The 27,976-nt window shown below is 48.9% G+C and overlaps 1 protein-coding gene and 1 non-coding gene across 11 annotated transcripts; one reads left to right on the top strand and one right to left on the bottom strand.

Moving 5' to 3' along the window:
- The first annotated feature begins 116 nt into the window (after positions 1–116).
- PPRC1 (peroxisome proliferator-activated receptor gamma, coactivator-related 1) lies at positions 117–26,989 on the top strand. Of its 10 annotated transcripts, none has more exons than XM_027528542.1 (15): positions 119–1,362; positions 2,986–3,091; positions 16,694–16,882; positions 17,371–17,517; positions 17,637–17,729; positions 17,852–20,756; positions 21,047–21,100; positions 21,909–21,966; positions 22,745–22,812; positions 23,783–24,506; positions 25,480–25,629; positions 25,738–25,804; positions 25,928–26,049; positions 26,291–26,442; positions 26,735–26,989. In XM_027528542.1, exons 1-15 carry the CDS (start codon positions 1,019–1,021, stop codon positions 26,836–26,838), a joined length of 5,283 nt encoding a protein of 1,760 aa, XP_027384343.1. In that variant the 5' UTR covers positions 119–1,018; the 3' UTR covers positions 26,839–26,989. The 10 variants fall into 10 exon arrangements, 8 of the variants coding, with proteins under 8 accessions (XP_027384343.1, XP_027384342.1, XP_027384344.1 ...); XM_027528541.1 differs by having other exon boundaries at positions 22,742–22,812; XM_027528546.1 differs by lacking the exon at positions 119–1,362 and adding an exon at positions 1,374–2,678 and having other exon boundaries at positions 22,742–22,812.
- Positions 11,948–12,063, bottom strand: LOC113884725. Its single transcript, XR_003508995.1, has one exon. It is a non-coding gene; the product is annotated as a small nucleolar RNA SNORD22 (small nucleolar RNA).
- Positions 26,990–27,976: the final 987 nt, after the last annotated feature.

Raw genomic sequence — 27,976 nt, 5'->3', positions numbered from 1 at the left:
CGCCGCTCGCCCCCTCTCGCTCTCGCGCTCCTTCTCGCCCTCGCTCTCGCTCTCCCTCTCGTAGGCGCCCGCTCTCCAGTCCTAACCGGGCTGGGCCGGGCTTTATTAATATGCTAATTGCCTGCTAGTGGGAGGGGAGAGTCGTGTCAAAGTGACCCGGGCGAGGGCGCAGCGAGCTGCGACGTGCGTGCGCCGCGCGGCGGGCTGGCGGCGAGGGGCCAGTGGCGCACCGGGCTCGGCGTGCATGTGACGCAGCTTTTAAAAAAGGAGACCGAGGCAGAGACCCCGGAGAGGGCAGGCGAGGGGGAGGGAGAGGAGGCGAAGCCTCACGCAGGGCGTTCGTCCTCCGGGCGCCGCCGAATTGGGAGAGTAGAGGAGCCGGAGCCGGAGCGGGAGCCAGGACTGGGGGAGGCGGAGCCAGGGTGGGCTGTGAGGTGTAGCTCTCTCCACCCCCGGCCGAGCTCAGGGAGGGAAACTGGACTGCCAATCCCCCAGTCCAGGCTCTCTGCAGAAACCCCACTCTTAATCTGGACGGCCCTGGTTATGCGCCCCCATTACAATGCGGGTGGGGAAGCAGTATTATCCTAATTCGAGTAGCAACCCCTGAATTTCTCTCTTACCCCCCCCCCCCATATTAACTACCCCTACCTTGCCTGCTAAACCAGTTGGGACTGGAGCTAAAGGGTTAATTAGGTGAGGTCCCGGCCCCCTCCCTCGCCTAATTGCCTGGGATCTGTGTTTTGCTGGGAAGAGGGGAGCAGCGGAATGACCGCCAGGTTGGACTGGGGAGGGGGAGTCTGCAGGCCGTCCTCTACCCTTGCAGACTCTGACTCATCAGTCAAGATGCTCTCCTCCCTTCCCCCCTTTCTCCATCCAGTCTCAGCTTCCCTCCCACCCCAACTTCTCCTGGAAGCCGCTTTCCTTTTGAGGGCCTCGGAGACTGGGGAGGACAGGAAGCAGACCCCTCCATTGCCCCTTGCCCGCAGGAGCCGGGGCCTCTGTTGGAGGGGGTGGGGTGATGTGGATGGTCATCGTGAGGAACACTCCTTCTTCAGGGAGGAGCCTCCCAACCTTCAATCCTCAAGGATTCCCCAACACAGCCTGGAGTGGGGGTGGGGGGGCCTCCATCTCCACCCCTTCCCAAAAGCCCAGCCTTAGCTGCCTCATAAACAGGAAATACCTATTAGCTGGGAGGAGGGAGGAGAGGGGAGCCGTCTGGAAGAGAGAGTTGGCCCCCTCCCTTCTGGGAGGGGGTCCCCAGCTGCTAGATTCTTTTTCCTTAAGCTTCATAGTGGGTTCCAGCAGTAGATGCTGGGGACCTGGGCGGTGTCCCCTTCCTAGGCTTCTGGCTCGGACTGGGCGGTGGGTCCTCCTTCATTTTGTTACTTGGGTGGGGATTGATAGTGAAGGTTCCCTCACCCCTGCCCAGAGTCTGCACAGCTGGTTTGACTGGCTGGGGGAGGGTTACAGATGTGGAGGCTTAAGTGTTTATGAGACCCCTTAGCTTTTGCTGAGGGAGCAGGAAGTGAAGCTAAGGGCAGATGCAGAGTCTTAGGGATGAAAAGAGAACCAACCAGGAGATGGGTATCCCCTGCCCTGTGCTTAGGAGAGGGTGGGGGAAGGGAGCTGTAAGTGAAGCCTCTCTAACTTCAGCATTCCATCCACATTGGATTCCCCGACCCCTAGCTTTCCCTATATCCACCCTCGGGAGGGCAAAGTGTGTGTGTGTAGGGGCGGGGGCGGGGAGGTTGCAGATAGAACCCTGCAAAGGGATGTGACTGGAGCTATCCTCAATTATTTCTTTGGCAGCATCCCTTGCCTGTGTCCACCTCCTCCCCACATTCCCTAGGGCAGAGGTCAGCACTATAGGGAGTAAAGGGAACCTAAAGTAATATAACCTTAGCCTGGAATTTTGGATACCTCATTTGGAATTCCAGCTTTACCCCTCATTAGAAAATTACTTGGTTTCCGTGGCTTGGTGGGAATTAAATGAGACCGTGTATGCCCAGTCATCTAGCCCAATACCAGCCATGTAGTCAGTACTCGATATACATTAGCTCCTTTCTGCTTTCTTTGAGGTTATCTGTTATTTGAAAAGTTTCAGAAGTGGGCTGGATTGTGTTGACCCCTTTCACTCCCTGTGTGTTAGTCACTCAGTTGTGTCCAAGTCTTTGCAACCCAATGGACTGTAGCATACCAGGCTCCTCTGTCCATGGGATTTTCCAGGCAAGAATACTGGAGTGGGTAGCCATTCCCTTCTCCAGGGGATCTTCCTGACCGAGGGATTGAACCTAAATCTCCCGCTTTGCAGATTCTTTATCCTCTGAGCCACCAGGGATGGATTCGCACAATCCTGTAACCACTTACCCCTAAGGCCACTCATTCCAAACAACTAGCTTGGCCAGATTCCATGGTTATCACCAATCACCTGAGTGGACAAAGGGGCTTATAACCTGCCCTATAGGGGACTTTGCCTCCTCTGAACCTAAAGTTCCCTTCTAGACTGCATAGGTGGAAGGCAGAAGGCAGAGAAGAAGAAAAACAGCATTTGTGGAGTATACAGTGTGTGCCCCGTACTGTGCTAGGTGTTTCACACCTGAAATCTCATTTACTTTTCATGATGACCTTTGGAAGAAAGTGGTGTTCCATTAAACAAGCAAGAAAACAGATTCAGAAAGGTTAATAAATTCAAACTTTCTGTAAAACATTCTTCTCCCTCTTCTTTGCCTACTAACTAGTTAATGTCTCCTTTGAAACTCAGTTATACTTTCACCTCCTCTGGGAAGGTACCACTCTCAGTCCCATTCCAGCTGATCTATTGATCCTGTTTCTTTTATGAAAATATCTCAATACTGTTCAATGGGTGATTAAGTAGTTTCATCTCCTTGAGGAACCATGCTAAGGGAGGTTAAGTAACTGTACCTTGCCTCAGGTCACAAACCTAACAAGTACTTGACCCAGTGCTCTTTTCTGCTTTTCTTCTAGTTTGGACCAGACCTGGGGAAGAAGAGGGAAACATCACTGGAGCATCTCTGGAAATTGTGTTGCAAAGATGGAAGGAGAACCCACAGATGCCTGGCAGATAACCCTGGTAGGAAGGCAGTGAGTCTATGTGGAAGGTCCTTAATGACAAGGTCCTTGAGGGTGGCAGGCTTAGCTGATTTGGATGGATGGATTTGAGCACCCAGTATTTTCTTTTTTTGAGGTGAAATCACATGACATAAATTAACTATTTTAAAGTGAATTATTCAGGGACTTCCCTGGTAGTCCCGTGGTTAAGATTCTGTGCTTCCACTGCAGGGGCACAAGTTCCATTTTTGGTCCAGGAACTGAGATTCCACATGTGGCTTGGCAAAAAAAAAAATAATAATTCAGTGGCATGCCAGTATTTTTATTTTTTAATCTTTATATTTAAAAAAAATTCTATTTATTGGTTGTGCTGGGCATTTGTTGCTGTAAGGGCTTTTCTCTAGATGTAGCAAGTGGGGCTACTCTCTAGTTGAGGTGCACAGTCTTGTGGTAACTTCTCTTGTTGCAGAGCAGGAGCTCTAGGACACCAAATGGGTAGTTGCGACTTCCGGGCTCTAGAGCACAGGCTCAATAGTTGTGCACATGGCTTAGTTGCTCTGGGGCATGTGGGATCCTCCTGGATCAAGGATCAAACCCTTGTTTCCTGCATTGGCAGGAGGATTCTTTACCATTGTGCCACCAGGGAAGCTCACCAGTATTTTTTAATACCAGTCATTAGTGCAAGATGGACTCTGGACATGGGGATGAAGCAAAGTGGGAGGTGCTCAGAAGAGGTGGGGTGCTAAGAAATGAAGGGATGAGCCCCACAGACAGGCAAACAGCAGAAGCAGTGGGCTAGACTGGCCTTAGGACAGGTGAGTTCCTGGCTTCTTGCAGTTCGTAGAACCTGTCCCATCCAACTCCTTTTCCTGACCTTATCTTAGCCTTGTCTGTTTTCTCCCACATTTCTTTTACCCCTGAAACTCCCTCAAATACTCATTGGTATTGCTCTTTTTTGGGGTTGTGCTGGGTCTTCGTTGCTGTGCGGGCTTTTTTCTAATTGCTGTGAGCCAGGTCTACTCTCTAGTTGCGATATGTGGACTTCTCACTGGGTTGGCTTCTCTTGTTGCAGAGCATGGGCCTTAGGGTACCCAGGCTTCAGTAGTTGTGGTTCCCAGGCTGTAGAGCAGAGGCTTGATGGTTGTGGCGCATGGGCTTAGTTGCTCTGCAGCATGTGGAATCTTCCCAGATCAGGGATTGAACCCTGTGTCTCCTGCATTGACAGACAGATTCTTTACCACTGAGACACCAGGGAAGCCCCAACATTCCTCTTTCTTTCAAGGGTGAATCTGCTTTTCCATCAAAATGGTAATGATATGTCTTATTGATGTCTCTGTCCCCAGCACCTAACAAGGTGCCTATAGCCTGATATGTCATATAATATTTATCAAATGATTATAAGAATTCTGATAGGATTTGTCTTTCCCAGCTCCAACACATGACTCCTTCCCTTCTTGTCCATTTACCATCACTGTGACCATTTACCACTACCATCTCTTTCTCTGCTAAAACAGTTACTTAAAGTATATGAAACTCTTAGGAAATCTGTTAAATATGTAGAAGGCCCCATCCTCCTTAGCAGGAAATCTTACCTCTGGAGAAAGGGGATCTACGAGAATCTGAATTTTTAAAAAGTGCCTCAGGTGGTTCTTATGCATGCCAATATTTGGGAATACTTCCTTCAGAAAGGGTCCCTACCCTTTCAGAGCATTCTCACCAAATGGGTTGAAACCTATTCATTCATCTCTCTTTCCATAAGCAACTGCTTAGTACAGTGGAGGATAGGTTGTTAGGAACAGAGGAACCAAAGAAAACATAATGTACAACTACTCACTGTGCCCCTGGGCATACTATTTAACCCTCTCTTAGCCTCAAGTTCTTCCGCAGCAGAATGGGGACAATAATATCCCTACTTTAAAAAAATCCTCCTAGGGATATTGCAAGGAGACAGCAAGCTGAGGACTGTAAACCATTCCTCACAGGTGGGTTGTTTGGGTCTAAAAATAAAGCACTAAAAGGGATATTGCCTGAAAGTTTGCATCTCCCTGAAAGAGTAACTATAAACCAGGCATATTAATTATCTACTACTATGCAACAAGATACCCTCAACTTTAGCATCTTAGAATAACGAAATTTGTTGTCTACCACTTCAGTATTCTTGGGCTTCCCTGTGGCTCAGCTGATAAAGAATCCACCTGCAATGTGGGAGACCTGGATTCAATCCCTGGGTTGGGAGGATCCTCTGGAGAAGGAAATGGGTACCCACTCTCTAGTATTCTTGCCTGGAGAATTCCATGGACAGAGGAGCCTGGTGGGCTACAGTCCATGGGTTTGCAAAGAGTTGGACGCGACTGACACTTCTACTGAAAGTAATATATCATCACTTCTTCCTTATATTATTGGTCACACAGACCAATTCTGATACAGTTACGGCAGAGAACTACATAAAAGTATGAATAGGGATTTCACCCTCTGGTTCAGTGGCTAAGACTCGGTGCTCCCAGTGCAGAATGCCTGGGTTCAATCACCAGTCAGGGGTCTAGATCCCTCATGCAGCAATTAAAAAAAAAAATCCAAAAAAATCCGGCATGCCACAAGAAAGATCCAGTGCAGCCAAATAAATTAAAAAAAAAAAAAAAAAAGTGTGAATGACAGGAGACAAGATTATTGGAAGCCATCCTGGGGGTTTTCAATGAGACCAGGTCTGGTGCTCAGTGTTTATAGGTCTGGAGGTTCAATTTAGGAAGTGAATCAGAATTCATCAGGTTCAGGAGACTGACTCACACAAATTAAATACACATGAAGCATTATCTTGGTGTTACTCTGTCTCTTTTCTAGAACTCCTTAGTTAAACTAGTTTTCCTTTTGAACACAAAAAAATGTGTTCTCACTTGAGAGCCCACGCACTGACTTTTCTTCTTATCACAGAATGCTCTTTGAATGGCTAGGTCTTTTTTGTGGTTCATGTCTTACTTCAAATATGTTCTCTTCCTTACATGAGCACACCATGTAAAAAAAAAAAAATTACCCCTTCTTATCTTTCACACTCTCCATCCCATTTATTTAATTCTCTTTCTCTCTTTTTGGCTCCATGCTCAACCTACAGGATCTTAGTTCACAATCAGGGATCGAACCTGTGCCCCCTGCACTGGGAGCATGGAGTCTAAATCACTGGACCACCAGGGAAGTCCCATCCCATTTATTTTCTGACAGCACTTCTGGCGCTCTGAAATTATTTTGACTCTTCATTTACTTGGAGATTGTCTCCCCACTAGAATGTGAGCTTTGTTAGGGAGGCTGTTTTTCATGTGTGTTGGTCTATTTTGTCATTCCTGTATCTCCAGTGCCTAAAACAGTGCCTGGCACATAGTAGGCATTCAATAAAACCAGAATGCTGACTTGTTAATTCACATTGAGAAATAGATGTTATGTGAATGGGGCATTTTGTCTCACTTGATCAACACACTTTATCCCCATAGAGAATGATACAGGAAGTCAATTATTATACTCAGATGAGTCTCTATTGAACATGGAGTCAGGCAAAGATGGAATTGGGCACCCAATGTTTGGCGGCCAGTGTCTCTGAGGTCTTCCTTCCTGGCCCTTAGGCCAGGAGACTAGTAGCCTGCCAAGGAGACTAGTAGCCACAACACCCCTGTCTAGGTGGTACTGGAGAGATACATTCTTATCTCTTTTAGTATATTCCATGCGTACACCCTATGTAGGTAAATATTGTTGTATCAGATGCTAAATAAAGCAAAAAGGGCACAACTTTCTACTTTTTAAAAAAACATTAATCTTCCCAAAGCCTTATCATCATAATATTGACCATAATTAGTGCCCAAATCACCAGCATTTGCAGCGCATCTATTAGAGGATGTTTCTTCTAAAGAGGAAGAATTGTGCACCCTGTATTGGTTCTTACTGATTTCTTATTGGCAAATTATTTCCAAGTTTATTGGAAATAAACTTTATTGTTGCCAGAACAGATTCACTTCACCCAAAAGAGTAATAAGAAACTAACTGAAAGGAAGTTGTATGAGTCTTTCCAGGCTTCCATAACAGGACACCACAGACTAAGTGGCTTAAAGAATAGAAATTTATTTTCTTACAGCTCTAGAAGTTGGAAGTTCAAGATCAGTCAGCTGGCAAGGCTGGTTTTTAGTGAGACCTCTTTCCCTGGCTTTCAGGTGTCTCTTTCTCTTCTGACACTGGACCTAGTGGATTAGACCCCCACTTTTATGATGTCATTTACCCTTAATTACCTTCTTAAAGGCTCTGTCTCCAAACATATTGGGTGTGAAGCCCTTCAACATAACTTTTGCCCGTGGTGGTGGAGGGAACAATGAATATAATTCAGTCCATAATGAGAGAGCCTCTCCTTTCATGACTTTTTTTTGTGGGAATATGTGTTATTTTTTAGTTTTAAAATATTTGGGCTGAACCATGTGGCATGTGGGATCTTAGTTTCCCAACCAACCAGGGATAGAACCGGTGTTCCCAGCGGTGGAAGTGTGGAGTCCAACCACTGGACTTGCCAGGGAACTAGCTGGGAATGTGTATTAATACAGCCTTCCTAAAGGGCAATTTGACAATGTCCAAACAATACCCAGTTGTGGATGTGACTGGTGATAGAAGCAAGGTCCAATACTGTAAAGAGCAATATTGCATAGGAATGTGGAATGTTAGGTCCATGAATCAAGGCAAATTGGAAATGGTCAAACAGGAGATGGCAAGAGTGAACGTCGACATTCTAGGAATCAGTGAACTAAAATGGACCGGAATGGGTGAATTTAACTCAGATGACCATTATATCTATGACTGTGGGCAGGAATCCCTTAGAAGAAATGGAGTAGCCATCATGGCCAACAAAAGAGTCGAAAATGCAGTACTTGGATGCAATCTCAAAAATGACAGAATGATCTCTCTTCGTTTCCAAGGCAAACCATTCAATATCACAGTAATCCAAGCCTGTGCCCCAACCAGTAACGCTGAAGAAGCTGAAGTTGAACAATTTTATGAAGACCTACAAGACCTTTTAGAACTAACACCCAAAAAAGATGTCCTTTTCATTATAGGGGACTGGAATGCAAACGTAGGAAGTCAAGAAACACCTGGAGTAACAGGCAAATTTGGCCTTGGAGTACAGAATGAAGCAGGGCAAAGGCTAATAGAGTTTTGCCAAGAGAACACACTGGTCGTAGCAAACACCCTCTTCCAACAACACAAGAGAAGACTCTACACATGGACATCACCAGATGGTCAACAACAAAATCAGATTGATTATATTTTTTGCAGCCAAAGATGGGGAAGCTCTATACAGTCAGCAAAAACAAGACCGGGAGCTGACTGTGGCTCAGATCATGAACTTCTTATTGCTAAATTCAGACTGAAATTGAAGAAAGTAGGGAAAACCACTAGACCATTCAGGTATGACCTAAATCAAATCCCTTATGATTATACAGTAGAAGTGAGAAATAGATTTGAGGGACTAGATCTGATAGAGCGCCTGATGAACTATGGATGGAGGTTTGTGACATTGTACAGGAGACAGGGATCAAGACCATCCCCAAGAAAAAGAAATGCAAAAAGCAAAATGGCTGTCTGAGGAGGCCTTACAAATAGCTGTGAAAAGAAGAGAAGTGAAAAGCAAAGGAGAAAAAGATATAAGCATCTGAATGCAGAGTTCCAAAGAATAGCAAGGAGAGATAAGAAAGCCTTCCTCAGCGATCAATGCAAAGAAATAGAGGAAAACAACAGAATGGGAAAGACTAGCGATCTCTTCAAGAAAATTAGAGATACCAAGGGACTATTTCATGCAAAGATGGGCTCGATAAAGGACAGAAATGGCATGGACCTAACAGAAGCAGAATATATTAAGAGGTGGCAAGAATACACAGAAGAACTGTACAAAAAAGATCTTCACAACCCAGATAATCATGATGGTGTGATCACTCACCGAGAGCCAGACATCCTGGAATTCGAAGTCAAGTGGGCCTTAGCAAGCATCACTATGAACAAAGCTAATGGAGGTGATGGAATTCCAGTTGAGCTATTTCAAATCGTGGAAGATGATGCTGTGAAAGTGCTACACTCAATATGCCAGCAAATTTGGAAAACTCAGCAATGGCCACAGGACTGGAAAAGGTCAGTTTTCATTCCAATCCCAAAGAAAGGCAATGCCAAAGAATGCTCAAACTACCGCATAATTGCACTCATCTCACACGCTAGTAAAGTAATGCTCAAATTCTCCAAGCCAGGCTTCAGCGATACGTGAACCGTGAACTTCCAGACGTTCAAGCTGGTTTTAGAAAAGGCAGAGGAACCAGAGATCAAATTGCCAACATCTGCTGGATCATCGAAAAAGCAAGAGAGTTCCAGAAAAACATCTATTTCTGCTTTATTGACTATGCCAAAGCCACTGACTGTGTGGATCACAACAAACTGTGGAAAATTCTGAAAGAGATGGGAATACCAGACTACCTGACCTGCCTCTTGAGAAACCTATATGCAGGTCAGGAAGCAACACTTGGAACTGGACATGGAACAACAGACTGGTTCCAAATAGGAAAAGGAGTTTGTCAAGGCTGTATATTGTCACCCTGCTTATTTAATTTATATGCAGAGTACATCATGAGAAATGCTGGGCTGGAAGAAACACAAGCTGGAATCAAGATTGCTGGGAGAAATATCAGTAACCTCAGATATGCAGATGACACCACCCTTATGGCAGAAAGTGAAGAGGAACTAAAAAGCCTCTTGATGAAAGTGAAAGAAGAGAGTGAAAAAGTTGGCTTAAAGCTCAACATTCAGAAAACGAAGATCATGGCATCTGGTCCCATCACTTCATGGGAAATAGATGGGGAAACTGTGTCAGACTTTATTTTGGGGGGCTCCAAAATCACTGCAGATGGTGATTGCAGCCATGAAATTAAAAAACGCTTACTCCTTGGAAGCAAAGTTATGACCAAGGCAATGGCACCCCACTCCAGTACTCTTGCCTGGAAAATCCCATGGATGGAGGAGCCTGGTAGGCTGCAGTCCATGGGGTCGCTTTGAGTCGGACACGACTGAGCGACTTCACTTTCACTTTTCACTTTCCTGCATTGGAGAAGGAAATGGCAACCCACTCCAGTGTTCTTGCCTGGAGAATACCAGGGACGGTGGAGCCTGGTGGGCTGCCGTCTATGGGGTTGCACAGAGTCGGACACGACTGAAGCGACTTAGTAGCAGCAGCAGATAGTATATTGAAAAGCAGAGATATTACTTTGCCAACAAAGGTCCGTCTAGTCAAGGCTATGGTTTTTCCAGTGGTCATGTATGGATGTGAGAGTTGGACTGTGAAGAAAGCTGAGCGCCAAAGAATTGATGCTTTTGAACTATGGTGTTGGAGAAGACTCTTGAGAGTCCCTTGGACTGCAAGGAGATCAGCCCTGGGATTTCTTTGGAAGGAATGATGCTGAAGCTGAAACTCCAATACTTTGGCCACCTCATGAGAAGAGTTGACTCATTGGAAAAGACCCTGATGCTGGGAGGGATTTGGGGTGGGAGGAGAAGGGGACGGCAGAGGATGAGATGGCTGGATGGCATCACCAACTTGATGGACGTGAGTTTGAGTGAACTCTGGGAGTTGGTGATAGACAGGGAGGCCTGGCGTGCTGCAATTCATGGGGTCGAAAAGAGTCGGACATGATTGAGTGACTGAACTGAACTGAACTGACATTTTAAATGTATATACATATATATGGGGCTTCCCTGATGGCGCAGACGGTAAAGAATCTGCCTCCAATGCAGGAGACCTGGGTTCCATCCCTGGGTTGGGAAGATCCCCTGTAGAAGGGAATGGCTACCCACTCCAGTTTTCTTGCCTGAAGAATTCCATGGACAGAGGAGCCTGGCAGGCTATAGTCTATGGGATCACAAAGAGTCAGACACCACGAAGCGACTAAAACTTTCACATATATAGCCTTTAACTTAGCAAACTTCTTTAAAGGAAACTATTTCATAGAAAGAGTGTACAAATATGCAAAAAATAAAAAAGGTGAGGGAAGAATTCCCCAGCAGTCCAGTGGTTAGGACTTGCAGCTTTACTGCTAGGCTGGGTTCCATCCCTGGTCAGGGAACTAAGATACCATGGCAAAAAACAAGGAAAGATATATGTATAAGAATATTCACTGTAACTTAATTTGTAATAGTGAAAAACTAGGAATCACAAATAAAATTTAAATAATGATAATTATATTATATTATATATTCATTTGCAGGTGGATTCTTTACCAGCTGAGCCACAAGGGAAGCCCAAATATTCATTTAAATAATGATATATTCATTTAATGGAGCTGGTACTCAGATCTCAGTAAATATTGGTTAATGAATTGATTAAAAATTGGAAAAAAATACAACTGATTTTTGAAAATAATTTATTCCTCTGTTTCCCATGTTTAGAAGTCCTTATGTTCCCTCAGTTCCTTCTGGAACAAACTATGGACTAATATATTATCCCTAACACTTATTTTTAGGGAAAACCCTTAGGGGAGTTTCCTGGTGGTCAGGTGATTCCAGTGATTAGGACTCTAAGTTCTCACTGTGGGAGGGCCCAGGTTCAGTCCCTGGTTGGAGAACTAATATCCCCCAAGCCACTTAGCATGGCCAAAACCAAACCAAACTAGAACAAACCTCTTTTATTTAGAGAGGCTGAAATGATTATATGCTAATTAGAACAGCTAGGTTGTATAAAAAAGAACTTGAAAATTCCTTTTTGGTGTTCTCCAAGAGTTAGATTTCATTATACAGGCTTTTTCTTCAGGCCTGAAAAATAACATACAACTGATTTTTAACAAATAATTGCCCCCTTTCCCATGTTTAGAAGTCCTTATGATTCCTCAGTTCCTTCTGGAACAAACTTTTCTCGTCTCCAGCCGGCCCCAGTGGGCTCACCTTTACAAACTCTGGGACTAGGACAGAAAGTAATGCTTGAATGCTTCTTCACTAGGACCTATACATTTTTATAATCACAGAAAGTGTGGCTGAATATATCCCAAAGGTGACAAGGTTTAAATCTGGGGGTTGTAATTTGGAGGCCAAGTATCTTACTTAAACAGTTTTGTACTCTTTGAAATGAATTTTAAACTTCTGTAATACAAAACTTAAAAATAGGAAAACAATATGAAGGAGATTCTAAATGCCAAATGAGTAAATAATAGAGATAGTTTTGGACTGTAGAAATTCAGGGAGGGCTCGAGTTTGGCTGGGGTGACCAAAAAGGCTTTCCAAGATAAAACAGAGCATCAAAGATGTTTTGACGCTCAAGTTTTCCACAGAGAAAAACAAAAGCAGGAGAATGCTTGTTGTCTTTGGAGGATAACAAGATGATCTGCAATAGCAGGCACTAAATTTGGCAATGAGGTGCCAGCGTGGGGCTCTGAGAGTAGCTCAGAGCCGACGCCGATAATGTGGTGTTTTAAGATTAAATTTGTGCCTGGCGTGCTGCAGTCCATGGGGTCGCAAAGAGTCGGACAAGTCTGGGCAACTGAACAAAATTAAACAAATTACCCTGCTGCAGTGTAGCAGGTGAGATTTAGCTCTTGAAGTGCGCGTGCCCACGAGGGGGTGCTGTTTCAAAACACAGGCCTACTTGGACTAAGGCAAAAGGAACGAGCAGCAGGTAAAACGTCAGACAAAGAGGGCGCTCCGACAGTTGGGCAGATTAAGAAAATAAAAAGATGAGCAAAAGGTAAATATCTCCTTCGCGCTCCGAAATTAGGTCCTCAAGCGCAACACAAAATCGTGCATTACCGAATGCCTGTACCACGTGCCCCTCAGGCTCTGCTGAATGCGACTACTACTCCCAGGCTCCCTCGCGAGGCCAGTGCCGTCTTCCCGGGTGCAAATCGATATCACCGCTCAGTCTTCTGGGATCCGTAGTCTTGCATGGTCTCTCGGGAGTTGTAGTTCCCTTCCCACAATCGGCTGGGCGAGGCGGCGCCGGCGATTAGAGCTGCGCTGGGTGTTCAGGGGCCAAGATGGCGGCGCGCCGGGGACGGAGAGACGGAGTCGCGCCGCCTGCGAGTGGGGGCCCCGGCCCCGACCCTGGTGGTGGAGTGCGCAGCAGCGGCTGGGGGAGTCGGAGCCAAGCACCATATGGCACCGTGGGCGGTGTGAGTGGCGGGGAGCAGGTGAGAGACTAGCGGGCGGCCCGCGGCTGGCTGCAAAGCGGCGTGTGCCGGGCGGTGACACGTGGACGCCACAGGAAAGGGAAGAAGCGTTCGGGAGTCGATGCCGGGTGGCTGCGCGAGACTGGTTGGACCGAGTGGGTCTCGGTCGTTTGCTGGGGGATGTGCTGGCAGAAGCAGGATCCTTATGGCCATTGCTCCGGAACGCTGGAGGGGCAGAGCCGGGTGTCGGAAACCTGGCGCATGTGTATGGGGGTGATCAACCATTCAGACTTAAGAGTAATAGAGTAAGACCTTCCTCTAAGGATGCTGAGTCGCGGGTGCCTCTAGCACCGCGCCGCAGTGCCTTTTCGGAGCCACGTGGGGTGGGGGGAGTGATTTTCCCGGGAGAACTTGTCTGCTTCCCCTCCCCCTCTAGGCGGCCCCGACACCCACGTGGGTTGGGCCGGGGGCGGGGGGGCCGCGGGTCCACGTGGGGGCGGGGAGGGGATGTCCACGTGGCTCCCGCTCCAGGCTACCCGGCACCTGGTTTCGGCGCTGGAGCCGCACTGCCGGGAACTGGGTGTGTCTCAGCCGGTCCCGCCATCTCCGATCGGCGCTGGGGGCCCCTGACTGGGAAGGAAGGTTGGGACTGCTGGAATCAACTTTGCTCAGAACCTTGAAGGAGTTTTTTCCTTTTGCTTTGGCCCGCTTCGCCTCTCTACGACGGATGGTGAAGGACTTTCCAGATGTGCGTGTAGTCCTGCTGATGGCGGAGTGTGTTGGGAAGGGAAGAGGGCTGAGGTTGAAGGGCTGTGGAGTGAGCTAGTGGCGGCTTCTGTCCGACCGGCTTAGGGTGGCTTGTGAGTCACAGGCGCTGGCGTTTTGTTTGCTTGTAGTCCTGCCTCCTAATTCAAGGGGTATGGGAGGTATCAACATTTACATGTGGCAGGCTTAGGTAAAGAAAGGGAATCCTCACTTCCTTGGTTTTTCTCCAACATCTCTGGAGAAGGCAGCTAAGGCCTGTTCTGTGAATTGATATATAAATTGAGATGGTTTGTGTTTAAGCTTTTCTGGAATTTTTTCTGGGGATGACAAAAGTTGGAGGCGATTTGAGAACTATTCAACACTAGTTGAACGTTTATTGAGTGGGGGGGGAATTCTGTCATAATCTTTTTTTCTTGGTCTTCAGTTCTTTATCATCCTACTCTTCAACAGGGCTTCTTAAAAGTTCCCACCCAGAGTGGAGGTGGGCAAGACTTAGTTTGAACTGTTATCTCTCTCAAGCAATTAAGCTGAGTCCTTGAAAGCCTTTTTTTTTTTTTTTTTTCGGTTTCTAGGTGGGAGTTGGGCTGCAGGCTGCCGGGTAATATCAGTTCTAGCAGAGCAATTCAGGCCTTGGAGGGGGAAGATGGCTTCTGGGGCTAACTTGGAAGCTGCCCACCCCCTCTTCTCTTATTTTCTCAGAGGCCACATGCTGTGGGGCTGGTGCTGCCCACCCCAACCCTTTGGGGGAGAGGCAGGAAGGATCTATGATCCAACTGTAATCCAAGTTAGGTGGTTATTTGGAATTGGAGAAGGTCTCATGGAGAGATTGTTCACCACAAATACACACAAAGATGAATGTGTGGAAGCTAGTCCAGTTAGCCAGGTATTGAGATTCCATTATGTTCAAACATGGGATATTGTGGTAAATCACACATGGCCCCTGTCTTCCAGGATCCTATGTCTTCATCATGTTAGACAATAAATGATGATGAGGGAGACTAAAGGAAAGTGCATTATATTATGTAATCAGCAGTAGTAATTTACCTTGCAGGGTCTGGGAAGAGACATTTTAAAGTGAGACTATGGGGGAGGGGGAAGGAGGAGCTTTCCTCCCAGGGAATAGTGGGTGAAGGCCTTGAGGTGGGAGAGAACATGGCTTATTGGAGAAACCTGTATGTCTGGTGTGGCCAGAGAGAGTGGTGAGAGAAGACACCCTGGAGGAGTCTGGTGGGTGATACCAGGACCACTGTAATCCACTGAAGGACTTAAACCTAATGCTGAGAGCAGGAAAATACCCTTGGACGGGACTAGGGAGGGTCTCAAGGATCAAATGTGTATTTTCAAGTTTGTAGCTGATTTTGAACCCTGCAGGGACAGTCTGGCTGTGGGAAAACCAGTTGGGGGTGGTTATTAAAGTTAAGAGATGCTGGTGGCTAACACTCTTAGCCTGGGCTTAGCCCCTCCATGATCCTTGGTACCCTGGGAGCTGTGCTGTTTGGGGGTTGGGGGGAGGGATGGGTGAGGTCAGTTGAAGAGGGTGTTCTCTGACTGGGTTTCCAGTACCTGTCAGATGGAAGTGGTGACGAGTGGTTCATAAAGCTGGGGCATCATCTTGGGATTCCAGCTTAATGGCTGGGTCAGGTAGGTGGCAAGGCAAGTTGAGGTGCAGCCTTTTTGCTCACCTAGAAGTGTTTGCTGAGGCAGGTGCTGTTCAGGTGCTATTTGTAATTATAGGATTGTGAAGGCCTGGGAGGAGTGAGTGCCTAAAACCTGCCACCTTTCTCTTCATCTTTGGGAGGCCTGGCCTCCTAAGTGTCCCTAGGTATCCTCTCCTCTCATTGGGAATTGTAACTCTGGCTTGATTGGGAAGGTAGGGAGGGTGCATCACACCTGTTGCTTTTTTTCTTTTGGAAGAGGTACCGAGTTTCCCTTTGCTGCCAGAGGAGAGGGGAGACTGGCTCGTCCACTTTTGTTCCTCTTCTCCGGCCTTTGCATCATCTATAGTTTCTTCTAGGGGAGATAACTCTACCCCTGGCCTCCCCAGCCCTTCCAGGCACTTCTAGCCCTGCCCACACCCACACTCTTTGACAGGCCTGGGCTGGCGGCTCCCTGCCTGACGAGGCTGAAGATGTTGCTCCTTCTCAGGGAAGAGATGGGGTGGGGCTTGCCTGTCCACAGAATCAAGCTTTCTCTTCTTTTGCTCTGACTGGGCAGGGAAGAGACTTTTCCCTTGCAACTACCTTTGAGAGGTTGGGTGACACACTATAGTGCCTTCAGCACAGAAATTGGAAATAAATGTGACTGTCACTCATGGTGGTTGAGATTAGGATTTGAGCTAAGCAGAGAACAGAGGCGTAAGTGGGATTTGAGGGAGGTAAGCTGGTTGTCGCTGGAATCGCTGGCCTGCTGACCTCCTGTCCTTCGGTGTGTTCCTCAGAATATCTGTCTTCATCATTGCCAGCAGATGACTCTTCGGAACAATCTTGGTACTTTTGAGGTTTTTACTCCCCGATTTATCAATTTCGCAGGCTCCAAGTATTTCTAGATGGAGTCTAACTTTTTTTTGCCCAGCAAGTCCAGAGGCGTGGCTGTAGTGGGGCTCCTGCTGAGTCCGAGGCCACTGGCGGAGGGCTGGGCACCTGGTTTACAGAGTGTGTCAATAGCTGCCCAGGGGGCCTTTCTAACCTTATCCTTTTTTGCCCCAGGCACTGCTGCAGGAGGAGGGCGATGATTCTGGCTTTGTCAGTCTGTCTCGGCTGGGCCCCTGTTTGAGGGACAAGGACCTGGAGATGGAGGAGCTGATACTGCAGGATGGGGCGCTGCTGGGGACCATGCACAGCTATATGGATGCCTCTCTCATCTCCCTCATTGAAGATTTTGGTAGCCTTGGAGAGGTGAGCTGGGGCTATGACTTCCAGAATCTTGATTCCTGGATACTCAACCTGAGTCCTTGAAGTGTGTTTTTATTTCTAGGTGAGACATGGGCTGTGTCCCAGGTAAAAGTATGCCATGGAAGACTTAATATAGTCCACAGCCTTTCTCCCTGCCTGGGCCCCTGACTTACATGTCCAGAGGGTTCTAATCTTTGTCTTGAGTCCAGTTCCAGCTTAGTCAAGGGCTGTCTACTGAACATCCCACATCTTAACTGAGGGTGGAGAGAGTATGAAACAAACTCAAGACTCAATTTTGACAGGTCTCTTGATACTAGAGAAGTGGTGGATGGTAGTAAATGAGATTGGAACCCATGCTCCCTGGTGCTCGTGTCTCTTTCTGGCAAATTTAGCTGAATTGAGCCCAGGAGAGGGATTCTTCTGGCATCTAGTCTTTCTCAGTGGCTTGGTTAGGATGGTGGTGGTACCTTCCTATTGTCTTTCCTGAACAGAGCAGATTATCTCTGGAGGACCAGAATGAAGTGTCACTGCTCACAGCTCTGACGGAGATCTTGGACAATGCAGATTCTGAGAACCTATCTCCATTTGACAGCATTCCTGACTCGGAACTGCTCGTGTCACCTCGGGAGGGCTCCTCTGTAAGTGTGGGACACGGGGAAGAGGTGTGTGGTTGGTGCAAAGGTTAGAACCGCGTCCGTGGGCCTACTCATCAAGTTCTGAAACACAGACTCATCTCAGGTCTTTTTCTCCCTTTTAGCTGCACAGGTTGCTCAGCCTCTCTCGGACACCCCCAGAACGTGACCTCATCACCCCAACTGACCCACTGGGGCCCAGCACAGGCAGTAGTAGAGTAAGTGGGGCAAGCCTGCCCTAGGGAGCCTCATAGACTCCCGGGGGGGAGGAATATGTGGGGACAGGCCTGAAAAATATATTCCTGGAGAAAACGTCTATGTCTTGTTTTCTATCCTGTAGGTTGAGATGGCGCTCGCAGATCCCCCTTGGGACTTCTCTCCACCTTCCTTCTTGGAGACCTCCTCCCCTAAGCTTCCTAGTTGGAGACCCCCAAGGTCAAGAACCCGCTGGGGCCAGTCCCCTCCTCCCCAGCAGCGTAGTGATGGGGAGGAAGAGGAGGAACTGGCTGGCTTCAGCAGTGAGATGCTTGCTGGGGAGCTTAACAACTCTGTGAGCAGCATCCCAGACTTCCCCATGCACCTAGCCTGTCCTGAGGAGGAAGAGAAAACAGCAGCAGCAGCAGAGATGGCAGTACAGGCAGCTGGAGACGAGAGCATCTCCTCCTTGAGTGAGCTGGTGCGGGCCATGCACCCGTACTGCCTACCCAACCTCACCCACCTGACGGCGCTCGAGGATGAGCTTCAGGAGCAGCCAGATGACTTGACACTGCCTGAGGATTGTGTGGTGCTGGAGATTGTGGGTCAGGCGGCCACAGCTGGCAATGACCTGGAGATCCCAGTTGTGGTGCGACAGATCCCTGCTGGCCCCCAGCCTGTGCTCCTGGATGACACACTAGAGGTCAGTCCAGCCTTGCAGCTGCTCATGCCATCACTAGAGGTGGAGACAGAGGTTGCTGTTCCCAAGGAAACCCTCTGCCCTGAGGATGAGGGCTTGTCACTGGACTCAAAGGAAAAGTTGGAGGCAGCCTCCATGTTGGAGCCCAGGGAGGTCATGGAGCCAGTGGCGCCCAAGGGGCCTCAGAACCCACCAGCCAACGCCATGCTAAGTTCCCAGAGGGCTCGAAAGGGCAGGAGGAAGAAGAGCAAGGCGCAGCCAGCTGCCTGTGCAGAGGGCTACACCAGGAGGCTGAGGTCGGCCTCTCGTGGGCAGTCTACAGCTGTTCCAGAGGTGACCTCTCAGGGAGGCAGCCTGCCTCAAGAGGACCTTCAAAGAGAGGTTGGGCCTCCTCATGGTAGAGGGAAGCCCCGGGCTTGGGCTCGGGCCTGGGCAGCTGCCTTGGAGAAACCCAGCTCTGCGAACTTGGAGAGCAGTACTAAGCAAGCTAGTCCTGCTAAAGAAGATCCTGTAGACCTCTGCCCCAGCCTGGTTGACCCTATCCAAGCCAACCCTGTTTCAACGCATCTCTCACTGGTTGACTCTGCTCAAGCTGACCCCATGCCACTTGACTCTCTTGAAGCTGATTCCACTGTAGTTGACCCTGGTCCCACTGCGACTGACACTGAACCTGTTGACCCTGTGCTGACTAACATTGCTTCAGCGAACTCAGAGCTGGTTGAACCCCTCCCAGCTGATCCAGTCCTGGCTGACACAGCAGCAGCTGACCCTACAGTGGTTGTTCCCATCTCAGACAACTTGTCTCCAGTTGACCCTGTCCTGGTCAAGTCAGTACAGGTTGACTCTGTTCCCAATGACCTGTCTCCAGTTGACCCTGTACTAGTTAAGTCTAGGCCAACTGATCCCAGACGTGGTGCAGTATCATCAGCCCAGAGGAATCCAGGTGCCCAGCTCCTCCTGGAATCAGAGTCTTCAGAGCCCCCAAAGGCCAACAGTCCTGAAGTCAGGGAGGTTGTAGGTCCTCTGAAGGGAGAAACTGGTACCAGTACCACAACCCAGGAAGTCAGGCCTCGGCCTCTTAGCCTGTCTGAGTACCGGCGACGAAGGCAGCAGCGCCAGCCAGAGGCCGAAGAGAGGACCCCTCAGCCTCCAGCTGGGAAGTGGCCCAGCCTCCCAGAAACTCCCACAGGGCTGGCAGACATCCCTTGTCTTGTCATCCCTCTAGCCCCAGCCAAGAAGACAGCTCCACAGAGAAGTCCTGAGGCGGCTCCTGAGGCTTGCTTTGGGTCTGTGGGCCCCAGCCCTGCCTCCCCTAGTCCTGAGCCACCTGCGACCAAACCTATGGCCTCAGCTCCTACTGAGCAGGTGCCATCCCAAGAGAAACTGCTGCCAGCACGACCGCTACCTCCTGCTGTGCAGCCCATGCCCCCCACAATGCCCACTGCTCTGCCTTTTCCCACGGGTGGGCTGGGCATGACTCCTGCGCTGCCCCTTCCCACAAATGGGCAAGCTGTGCCCAATCTGCCCCCACCACCCCTGCAGCCTCCTAGTGTTCCAATGTCTCTGGGGCCAGTGCCACCTGATCCCTATACTCACTATGCCTCTGTGCCACCCTGGCCTTGTTATCCTCCCGTGTCCCCTTCTGGCTATCCTTGCCTGCCCCCCCCACCAACGGTGCCCCTAGTGTCTGGTACTCCAGGTGCCTTTGCTGTGCCCCCCACTTGCAATGTGCCTTGGGTACCTCCTCCTGCCCCAGTCCCACCTTATAATTCCAACTGTACCTATGGGCCCTTGGGATGGGGCCCAGGGCTGCAACACCCTCCATTCTGGCCTGCTGTTCCTCCACCTCCATTGCCTCTAACCTCAGTTGGAAGAGCTGTCCCCCCACCCAAGGTGGAGCCTGGTGGCATCCCAGCTGGCTCTCCTGAAAGTGTGCCAGCTGTGCCGATGGCTCCTCCCCTCAGTCTTGGGGCAGCTGGCCAGGGAGCTCCACAGACAGAGCCCACCAAGGTGGAGGTCAAGCCAGTGCCTGCATCTCCCCATCTGAAGCACAGGGCATCCTCCCCGGTGCACAGCCCGCGGATCAAGGCTCCACCGTGTGTGTCTGCTGAGAATGTGGCTGTTGAGGAGCCTGCATCAGAGAGGCTAAAGCCTGAGCTGCAGGAGACTAGGCCCAAGGAGAAACCACCCTCTCCTGTTGCCAAGGCTGTTCCCACACCGGCACCAAGGCAGAGCACTACCACCAAACTGCCTGTTGTCCACCCAGCCCGTCTAAGGAAACTGTCCTTTCTACCTACCCCACGTACCCAGGGTCCTGAGGCCGTGGTGCAGGCTTTCATCAGTGAGATTGGTGAGTGCCACACAGTTCAGTTGGTGTGAAGAATGGCGTGGGAATTGTGTGAGGAGTGTCTTCCATAAAACAGGATAAGCCTCGATGGGGCTGGCCTTTGTTAGAATTCTTGAGAGAGAAAAGTCTGGTTGGTTTGATTCTCTTTCTCTGGGAGTGTGGCTCCCCTGGTTTATTTAAAACAGTGGGCAGGGGGTGCATAAGGAGAGAAGCGAGGTGTTTCGGAAGTTTTGGGACCTGTGTTCTCAGTGGATAGGGGTAGGTTTCCAATCCTGTGTTGTGTGCTTCCACAGGAATTGAGGCGTCGGACCTGTCCAGTCTGCTGGAGCAATTTGAGAAATCAGAAGGTGAGGAAACCCTTTTTGTTGATGTTTCTTTTGGGCCCAGCCCTGTAGTTGCTTAAACTGGGAGGAGGGAGAAGGGGAGTCTCTGCCACTAGAGTGGCCCCCTAATTGGAATGGGAAGACAATCCCATTGATGGCAGTCCAAGCCAGGGAGAGGGTACAGCATGACAAGAACTATAAAGAGTGGATGGATGGGGAGATCCAAGTAAATTGGGGACATTTTTCTAGAGGGAATTAGTTCTCCAGCTGAGCCTTGGAAGACTGGAATTCAGAGAGCCTGCATGTGGTGAATAAAGGCAGAGGTGCAGGAAAGGTCACATATGGTGTATTTGAAAGGCAGTGGCTAGTTCAGCTTCTCAGTACAAGTGTGGATCTAGGTGCTGCAGAGGATGATGCTATGTCGTGTTCTCAAGGAGCTTATGATCTGACTGGGGAGAGGAATCTGCAGAAATGACTCCTGAATTGACAATAGGTATCTGTAGAACAAGGCAAAGTACAAGTGTAGATCAAGAGTAGCTTATAAGACTAGCAAGTTAATAAGGTGGATTATATAGAATCTGGAATGCTAGACTTAGGAGTTGGGACTCCGTCTCAGATTCGGTGGAGTGTGTGCTTGTTTTTAAGCAGAAGAGACATAATTAAAAATAGTTTTTGGATACCCACTGGAGGAGAATGGATTTCTTTGGGGAGACCCCAATGGAGTATGTAGGCAAAATGGATTTTTCTCCTTGGCGTCTTAAAGCCAGCGTTTCTGTGCCTCCTCAGTATGGAACATCTGGTTGGGCTTTTAACTAGTATGGTTTCTTTGCAGCCAAAAAGGAGTGCCCTCCCCCGGCTCCTGCTGACAGCCTGGCTGTAGGAAACTCAGGGTAAGTATGGGGACATGAGTGAGTTACCCTACAGCTGTTGGTCAGCAGCCGGCCGGCGCTCCAGGACTGTCAACTGGATGCCTCTGTTAAGGGACATTTAGTCAGCTCTAAAGTCTTTCCCTGTTTCACACCCTCAGCTCAGCCCATCACTACTGAGCATTGTCTTGGGTGATACGTAGGAGGATATATATGAACCATCCTCTGGCTGATTCCAGTCTGGGGTTTCAAATGGTGATGCCTTTTATGTTCTGGCGAGTTGTGTTTTTGGGGGTTTCTTTCCTTTATTTAACAGGCTTTAAGGTTGCTCAAAACACTGCTGATGTTATAAGAAAAAATGGGGGAGGATGTTCATGGCTAGGGCTCCCTGACTCCTTGGAGGACACAGGTGTCCTGGACCTCCTTGTTCCCCAATCTTCCAGTACCAAGAGGCCTTTTTTTTTTTTCCCCCCCATGTTCATGATACCCCGTCCTCTTCTGCCAAGCATATTTTCCTCCACATTGATTTTGGGTTGGTTTGAGCTGGGCACAAGAGGCTCCTGGCTTGGAGGAGGTGGGGGGTATCAAGGTCATAGTCAGCCTGCCTCCAGAAATTGGACAGAGCTGAGACCCAACTTACATAAAGTTCAGTCACTAAGACCCTTTTTGTGCTGGAGGAGAATGATTGGGACAGTTTGTGCCCCCATTCCTCTCTGCACGTCCCCCTTTCCTGTTGCTTCATGAGGAAAGCAGATGTTGAGGAGGCAATGAACCAGGCTTTCCCTTTTCCCCCCGCCAGCAGCGTTGACACTCCCCAGGAGAAGAGGCCCCTAGACCGGTTACAAGCCCCAGAACTGGCCAACGTGGCAGGTGGGTTCAGGGTGGGGAACTCTGCCTTTGATTAGTTTAAGCAGCAAATGTTTGTAGAGCCCGCTCTGCAGTAAGTGTGTGTAGATGTTGGGGATATGGAAATCTGATCGTCGTCCTCGAGGTTCTCACAGTCCAGGGGGCAGATGTGTAAACAGATGAGCACGTCGAGTATCAGAGGTTGTGTGTCAAAGAAACCCATTTGGTTTACAGTGGGGTCTGAAGAGGGACTGTCAGAACAGGGTTATACAGAAGGTAATCCTCAAATTGGAGGCTTGAGAAAATCCCTGACACCAGGGGCATTTGAGGTTGTTGGAACAGCTTGAGTGAACTGAAGAAACAGAGCCAGCCTGGTATTGGTATGTTTTGGGAAATGGTGAGTGGTTCGTTTTGGCTGGAGTGTAGTGGCTGATCAGGGTGGTGGGCAGAGCTCAGAAGAGAGAAAGCTGGGGTGTTAAGTAGGAGGCCAAGTTATGGGAACTTGGCCATGTTAAGCTGGTTGGACTTGATATTGTACGTTGAAGAAGCAATTGAAAAAGCCTTACCAGTTTGGTTTTAGAGTGCTTCCTCCAGCGGGAATGTAGAAGACAGGTGGACAGGTGTGTTGCTCGAGGTAGGAGATTATTAGATGATTACATGAGTTCAGGGAAAATGCAGCCAGGAAGTCAGTCAGTGCCATGGTCAGGGGGTGAGTCTAAGAAGGAAGAGGTAGAACAGACAGGACCTGGCCACCAGCTGGGTTTGGGCAATGAGAGGTTCAGGAGGACTCTAGCTAGTTGGGTTTCTGTTGCTGGTCTCCAAGATGGGGAGCTCATGGGACGGAGCAGTTGTAACAGTGGGAGAAGTTGGGCTGCTGATCAGTGTTAGTACACTTTGTGAAATGAAGTGGGAGTCTCTGGAGCCTGTATACACAGTGTTCAGAAGTGTAGAATCGGATCTCATCCTGCTATCTCCATCCTCCCTCCCCTCACAGGGCTCACCCCTCCAGCTACCCCTCCCCATCAGTTATGGAAGCCCCTGGCTGCTGTCTCTCTGCTGGCCAAAGCCAAATCTCCTAAGTCCACCGCCCAGGAGGGAACCCTGAAGCCTGAAGGAGTTACAGAGGCCAAACATCCAGCTGCAGCCCGCCTCCACGAAGGGGTCCGTGGCCCTAGTCCAGTCCATGTGGGCTCTGGGGACCATGACTATTGTGTTCGGAGCAGGACCCCCCCAAAAAAGACGCCTGCCCTAGTCATTCCAGAGGTGGGCTCCCGATGGAACGTCAAACGCCATCAGGATATCACCATCAAGCCTGTCTTGTCCCTGGGCTCAGTCACCTCTGTGCCTCCAGGCACAGCTGCCTCCCAGAAGCCACTTGATCACAGGACTAGCAAAGAGCAGGCAGATCCCCAAACTCCTTGCCTTGCCCCGTCTGCCTTGCTATCCCCTGAGGCCTCACCCTGCCGGAATGACACGAACACTAGGACTCTCCCTGATCCCTCAGCCAAGCAGCAGTCAGTGCGCTGTTATCGAAAAGCCTGCAGGTCAGCCAGCCCCCCAAGCCGGGGCTGGCAAGGCCGCCGTGGCCGCAGCAGCCGTTCTGTGAGCTCTGGGTCCACCCGGACCAGCGAAGCATCTTCCTCCTCATCCTCATCGTCGTCTTCCTCATCCCGATCCCGGTCCCGGTCCCTCTCCCCCCCACACAAGAGGTGGCGAAGGTGAGCTCTGATGGCCTGTTAGGTTCTCTCCACTTTGGAAGTTCTCTCCTCTGGCTTACTCTGAAAGCTTTTGCACATTGAGTTTGATGAACTTTCAGGCACTAAGGCTTTTCTATTTCTGTCTTTGGCTTTTGTCTTCTTCCCTTTTCCTGGATTTGAAGGAGGCAAGCTGTGAAAAGATAGCTTCTGTCCCCTGTTAGAGATTGGGATATCTCTGAGATCTCCTGCTTCCTAGAGACCTGCCTTGGGAGAAACCGTTAGGGTTTGGTCTTGACCATGTTGATTCCTTTGCACTGTATCAGTCCTTATTTCTTGTATTTTTCCGGTAGATGTGGGATGGTGGGCTAGTGGGTTGTTAATGGCAAATAATCCTTCCTTTAATCATCTGTTGAGGAAAGAGTCTGGTGTCCTTTGGGTGTCATTGTGGCCTCATATTTTTGGGAGTACCTTTTTCTCTATAATAGACCCAAATTTTTGCACTTCATCAGTGAAGAATTCTTGGTTTTTGATGGTGAAGCTTATCTTCAGGTATGTCATCTACTACAGATCTAGCACAGTCACCTCCCCTTATGCCATAATCATAGTACTCCTGTGAGACATGAGGCGAGCAGGATTCCAGAGACATGGGCCTGCCCGCCCTCCCACTTCTCCCTTACACCCCCGATCCCCCGGCTCATTGTAATACCTAGGGCCCAGCCCTTTATCTCTGAGTCTCTATTGTTTTTATTCTTTCTGACTTGTTAGATATTCTTTTTAATTGCATAATTGACAATAAATAAGATCAATGCCCAGATACTCTAGAACATGTAAAGTTCACAAGGTTCTCAGTTTGCTTTTCTTCTGCACCTCCTCTGCTTTTCTCTGCCTTTGGTCCTGAGCTTCCTGACAGGGAGGCGGGGCTGGGGCCAAGGTGAGGTAAGTGGATGATACCTGTACTCCTCCCATCATTTCTGTGTGATCTTTTGTTCTCTAGGTCCAGTTGCAGTTCCTCTGGACGTTCCCGGAGATGCTCTTCCTCTTCCTCCTCCTCATCTTCCTCCTCATCTTCCTCCTCCTCATCATCTAGTTCCCGAAGCCGGTCCCGCTCTCCATCTCCTCGCCGGAGAAGTGACAGGAGGCGGCGGTGAGTATGTTTTCAGGGAGTTGGTACATTTGGGGTGCAAGAGCCTAAGAGTTGAGACTTGAGCTGTCTAATATCTAGGGGGCTGACAGCACCTTTTTCTCTTGGCAGGTACAGTTCTTATCGTTCACACGACCATTACCAAAGGCAGAGAGTTCTGCAGAAGGAGCGTGCAATAGTGAGTAGAGGAACAGGTCCTAGGAGGAGAGGGCTTGTCCCTGAGCCATGACATGAGCTCACAGAGCCATCTGCAGCTATGGCTTTGGCTCATGGTGTGTTAATTTTCCTTGACCCAACATAGGAAGAAAGAAGAGTGGTCTTCATTGGGAAGATACCTGGCCGCATGACTCGGTCAGAGCTGAAACAGAGATTCTCTGTTTTTGGGGAGATTGAGGAGTGCACCATCCACTTCCGTGTCCAAGGGTGAGGTTGGGCCCTAAGGTCAGGATGTCCTTCCTGTCCCATTATCTGTCTCAGTGCTTTGTCTTTCCTGATTGCTCTGGTGTGCTGGGCAGTGTAGGACACCTTCATCTCTACAGTTAGAGGGTTGGCCATTTGGGGAATGAGAAGAACCTCTCCAGTCCCTGTACCCTGGGGAGCTATCTCTTCTCCATGGCATGTGCCCAAATAGCCATCTCAGCCTCTGTCTCACCCTCCCTTCCAGTGACAACTATGGCTTCGTCACTTACCGCTATGCCGAGGAGGCATTTGCAGCCATCGAGAGTGGCCACAAGCTGAGGCAGGCTGATGAACAGCCCTTTGATCTCTGCTTTGGGGGCCGCAGGCAGTTCTGCAAGAGAAGCTATTCTGATCTTGGTGAGTGGAGGGAGGCCCTGAGCCTTTGGTATACTCCATCTCCTCCCTGGAAGAGTCCCCAGCCTTTTGAGAAGGGGGTTTAGTAAGACAGACTTGTCTTCCTGTGACACATGAAGGGCTTAAAGGGTAGGATGAGAGGAGAAATGGGGGCTTTCCTATCTTTTGACTTAAAATTCAGGAGATTTTAGCTCCATCCATTATAGATAAGAGAGGTAGCTGGCCATTTGAGGACCCTGTGGTTGGGAGGTGTACTCAAAGAGACCTTGATGTTTGTCTCTCTCTACCTTTGTAGACTCCAACCGGGAAGACTTTGACCCTGCTCCTGTAAAGAGCAAATTTGATTCTCTTGACTTTGACACATTGTTGAAACAGGCCCAGAAGAACCTCAGGAGGTAACCCTGGGCCCTTCTCCCCCATCCCCTTTTCTTTGGAGGTGCCCAACCTCCTCCATTCCCCTCCCCCAGTCTAGGGGAGAGAGCTGCTAGCGAGGAGATGACTGTTTTCTAAAGAAATGGAAAAAAGTGAAATAAAAATGTAATACATCAGATTTTAAGTGGTATTTGTTTTTTATAATAGGCTTTGAAACACATTAACTTGCATTCCTGTGTAAGATGGATGGGGTTGAGGGGTTCCCCCAGTGCAGACTAATAAACATGAACTAGAGAGAACTGCCAAGTGCTGTTGTGCTTTTTTCTATGGTCATGGTGCCAGAGAAATCACTTTTCCTCTCTGAACCCAACAGGGACATTCCTACTTCCATATGATTCCTAGGACCCCTCTTCAGTTAGGTGCTGAATCCTACTGGACTTGAAACTGCTCTTCAGGAGTCTAGTAGGTGAAATCAGTCATCTAGGGCAGTGCTTCTCAGACTTTGAAAGGGTAGCTAAATCTGTAGATCTTTTAAAAATGCAGATTCTGAGTTATGGGGTGGGCCTTGAGGTTCTGCATTTCCAACGAGCGTGGTGCCATTGGTCCGGCAAAGAATTTGAGTATCAGGGACCCAGAGGAAGTTCACACCTGTTGTAAATACAGGTTTTTGAAACTGAGGCTTGTGTGTACCATAGCTTGAGCACAATGCTTGGCATTCAGCAGGTGCTCAGATATTTAAAGAATGCATGCAGGTGAATAGACCTTTGGGAAAGAGGGACAAGGAGGAATTATACCAAGGACAGGGGAATGCCTATTTTGAGACTGGCAAATAAGTGTGTCCTTTGAGAAAGTGAACCCTTACCTCCGGGAGGGGCATGAAAGAGAAATAGTCCAGGGGTAGTAGACAGGGTGCTATCTGCTACTGTGAACTGAAATATGGAGAACTTGAATTAACTTGATTGGCCTGGGCATTGATTGATAAATCTGAGTACTCATGACAAAGAGAGAGGCAGTTGAGGGGTTTTCTAGTTCTTCCACAGGGAGGATTCATAGTGTGGACTGTGACCCAGGAGGTAGAAGGGTTATTTTCAGGATTATCCGTTTGAAGAGATTGCTGCTGTTGCTCGGGTTTATTGCACATCCCCTTTTTCCCTTCATGAAGCTG

The sequence above is a fragment of the Bos indicus x Bos taurus genome, chromosome 26 (assembly GCF_003369695.1).
Source record: "Bos indicus x Bos taurus breed Angus x Brahman F1 hybrid chromosome 26, Bos_hybrid_MaternalHap_v2.0, whole genome shotgun sequence".
NCBI lineage: Eukaryota > Metazoa > Chordata > Mammalia > Artiodactyla > Bovidae > Bos > Bos indicus x Bos taurus.
Note: the sequence above shows the minus strand (reverse complement) of the source record. Positions and strands in the feature narration are given on the sequence as shown.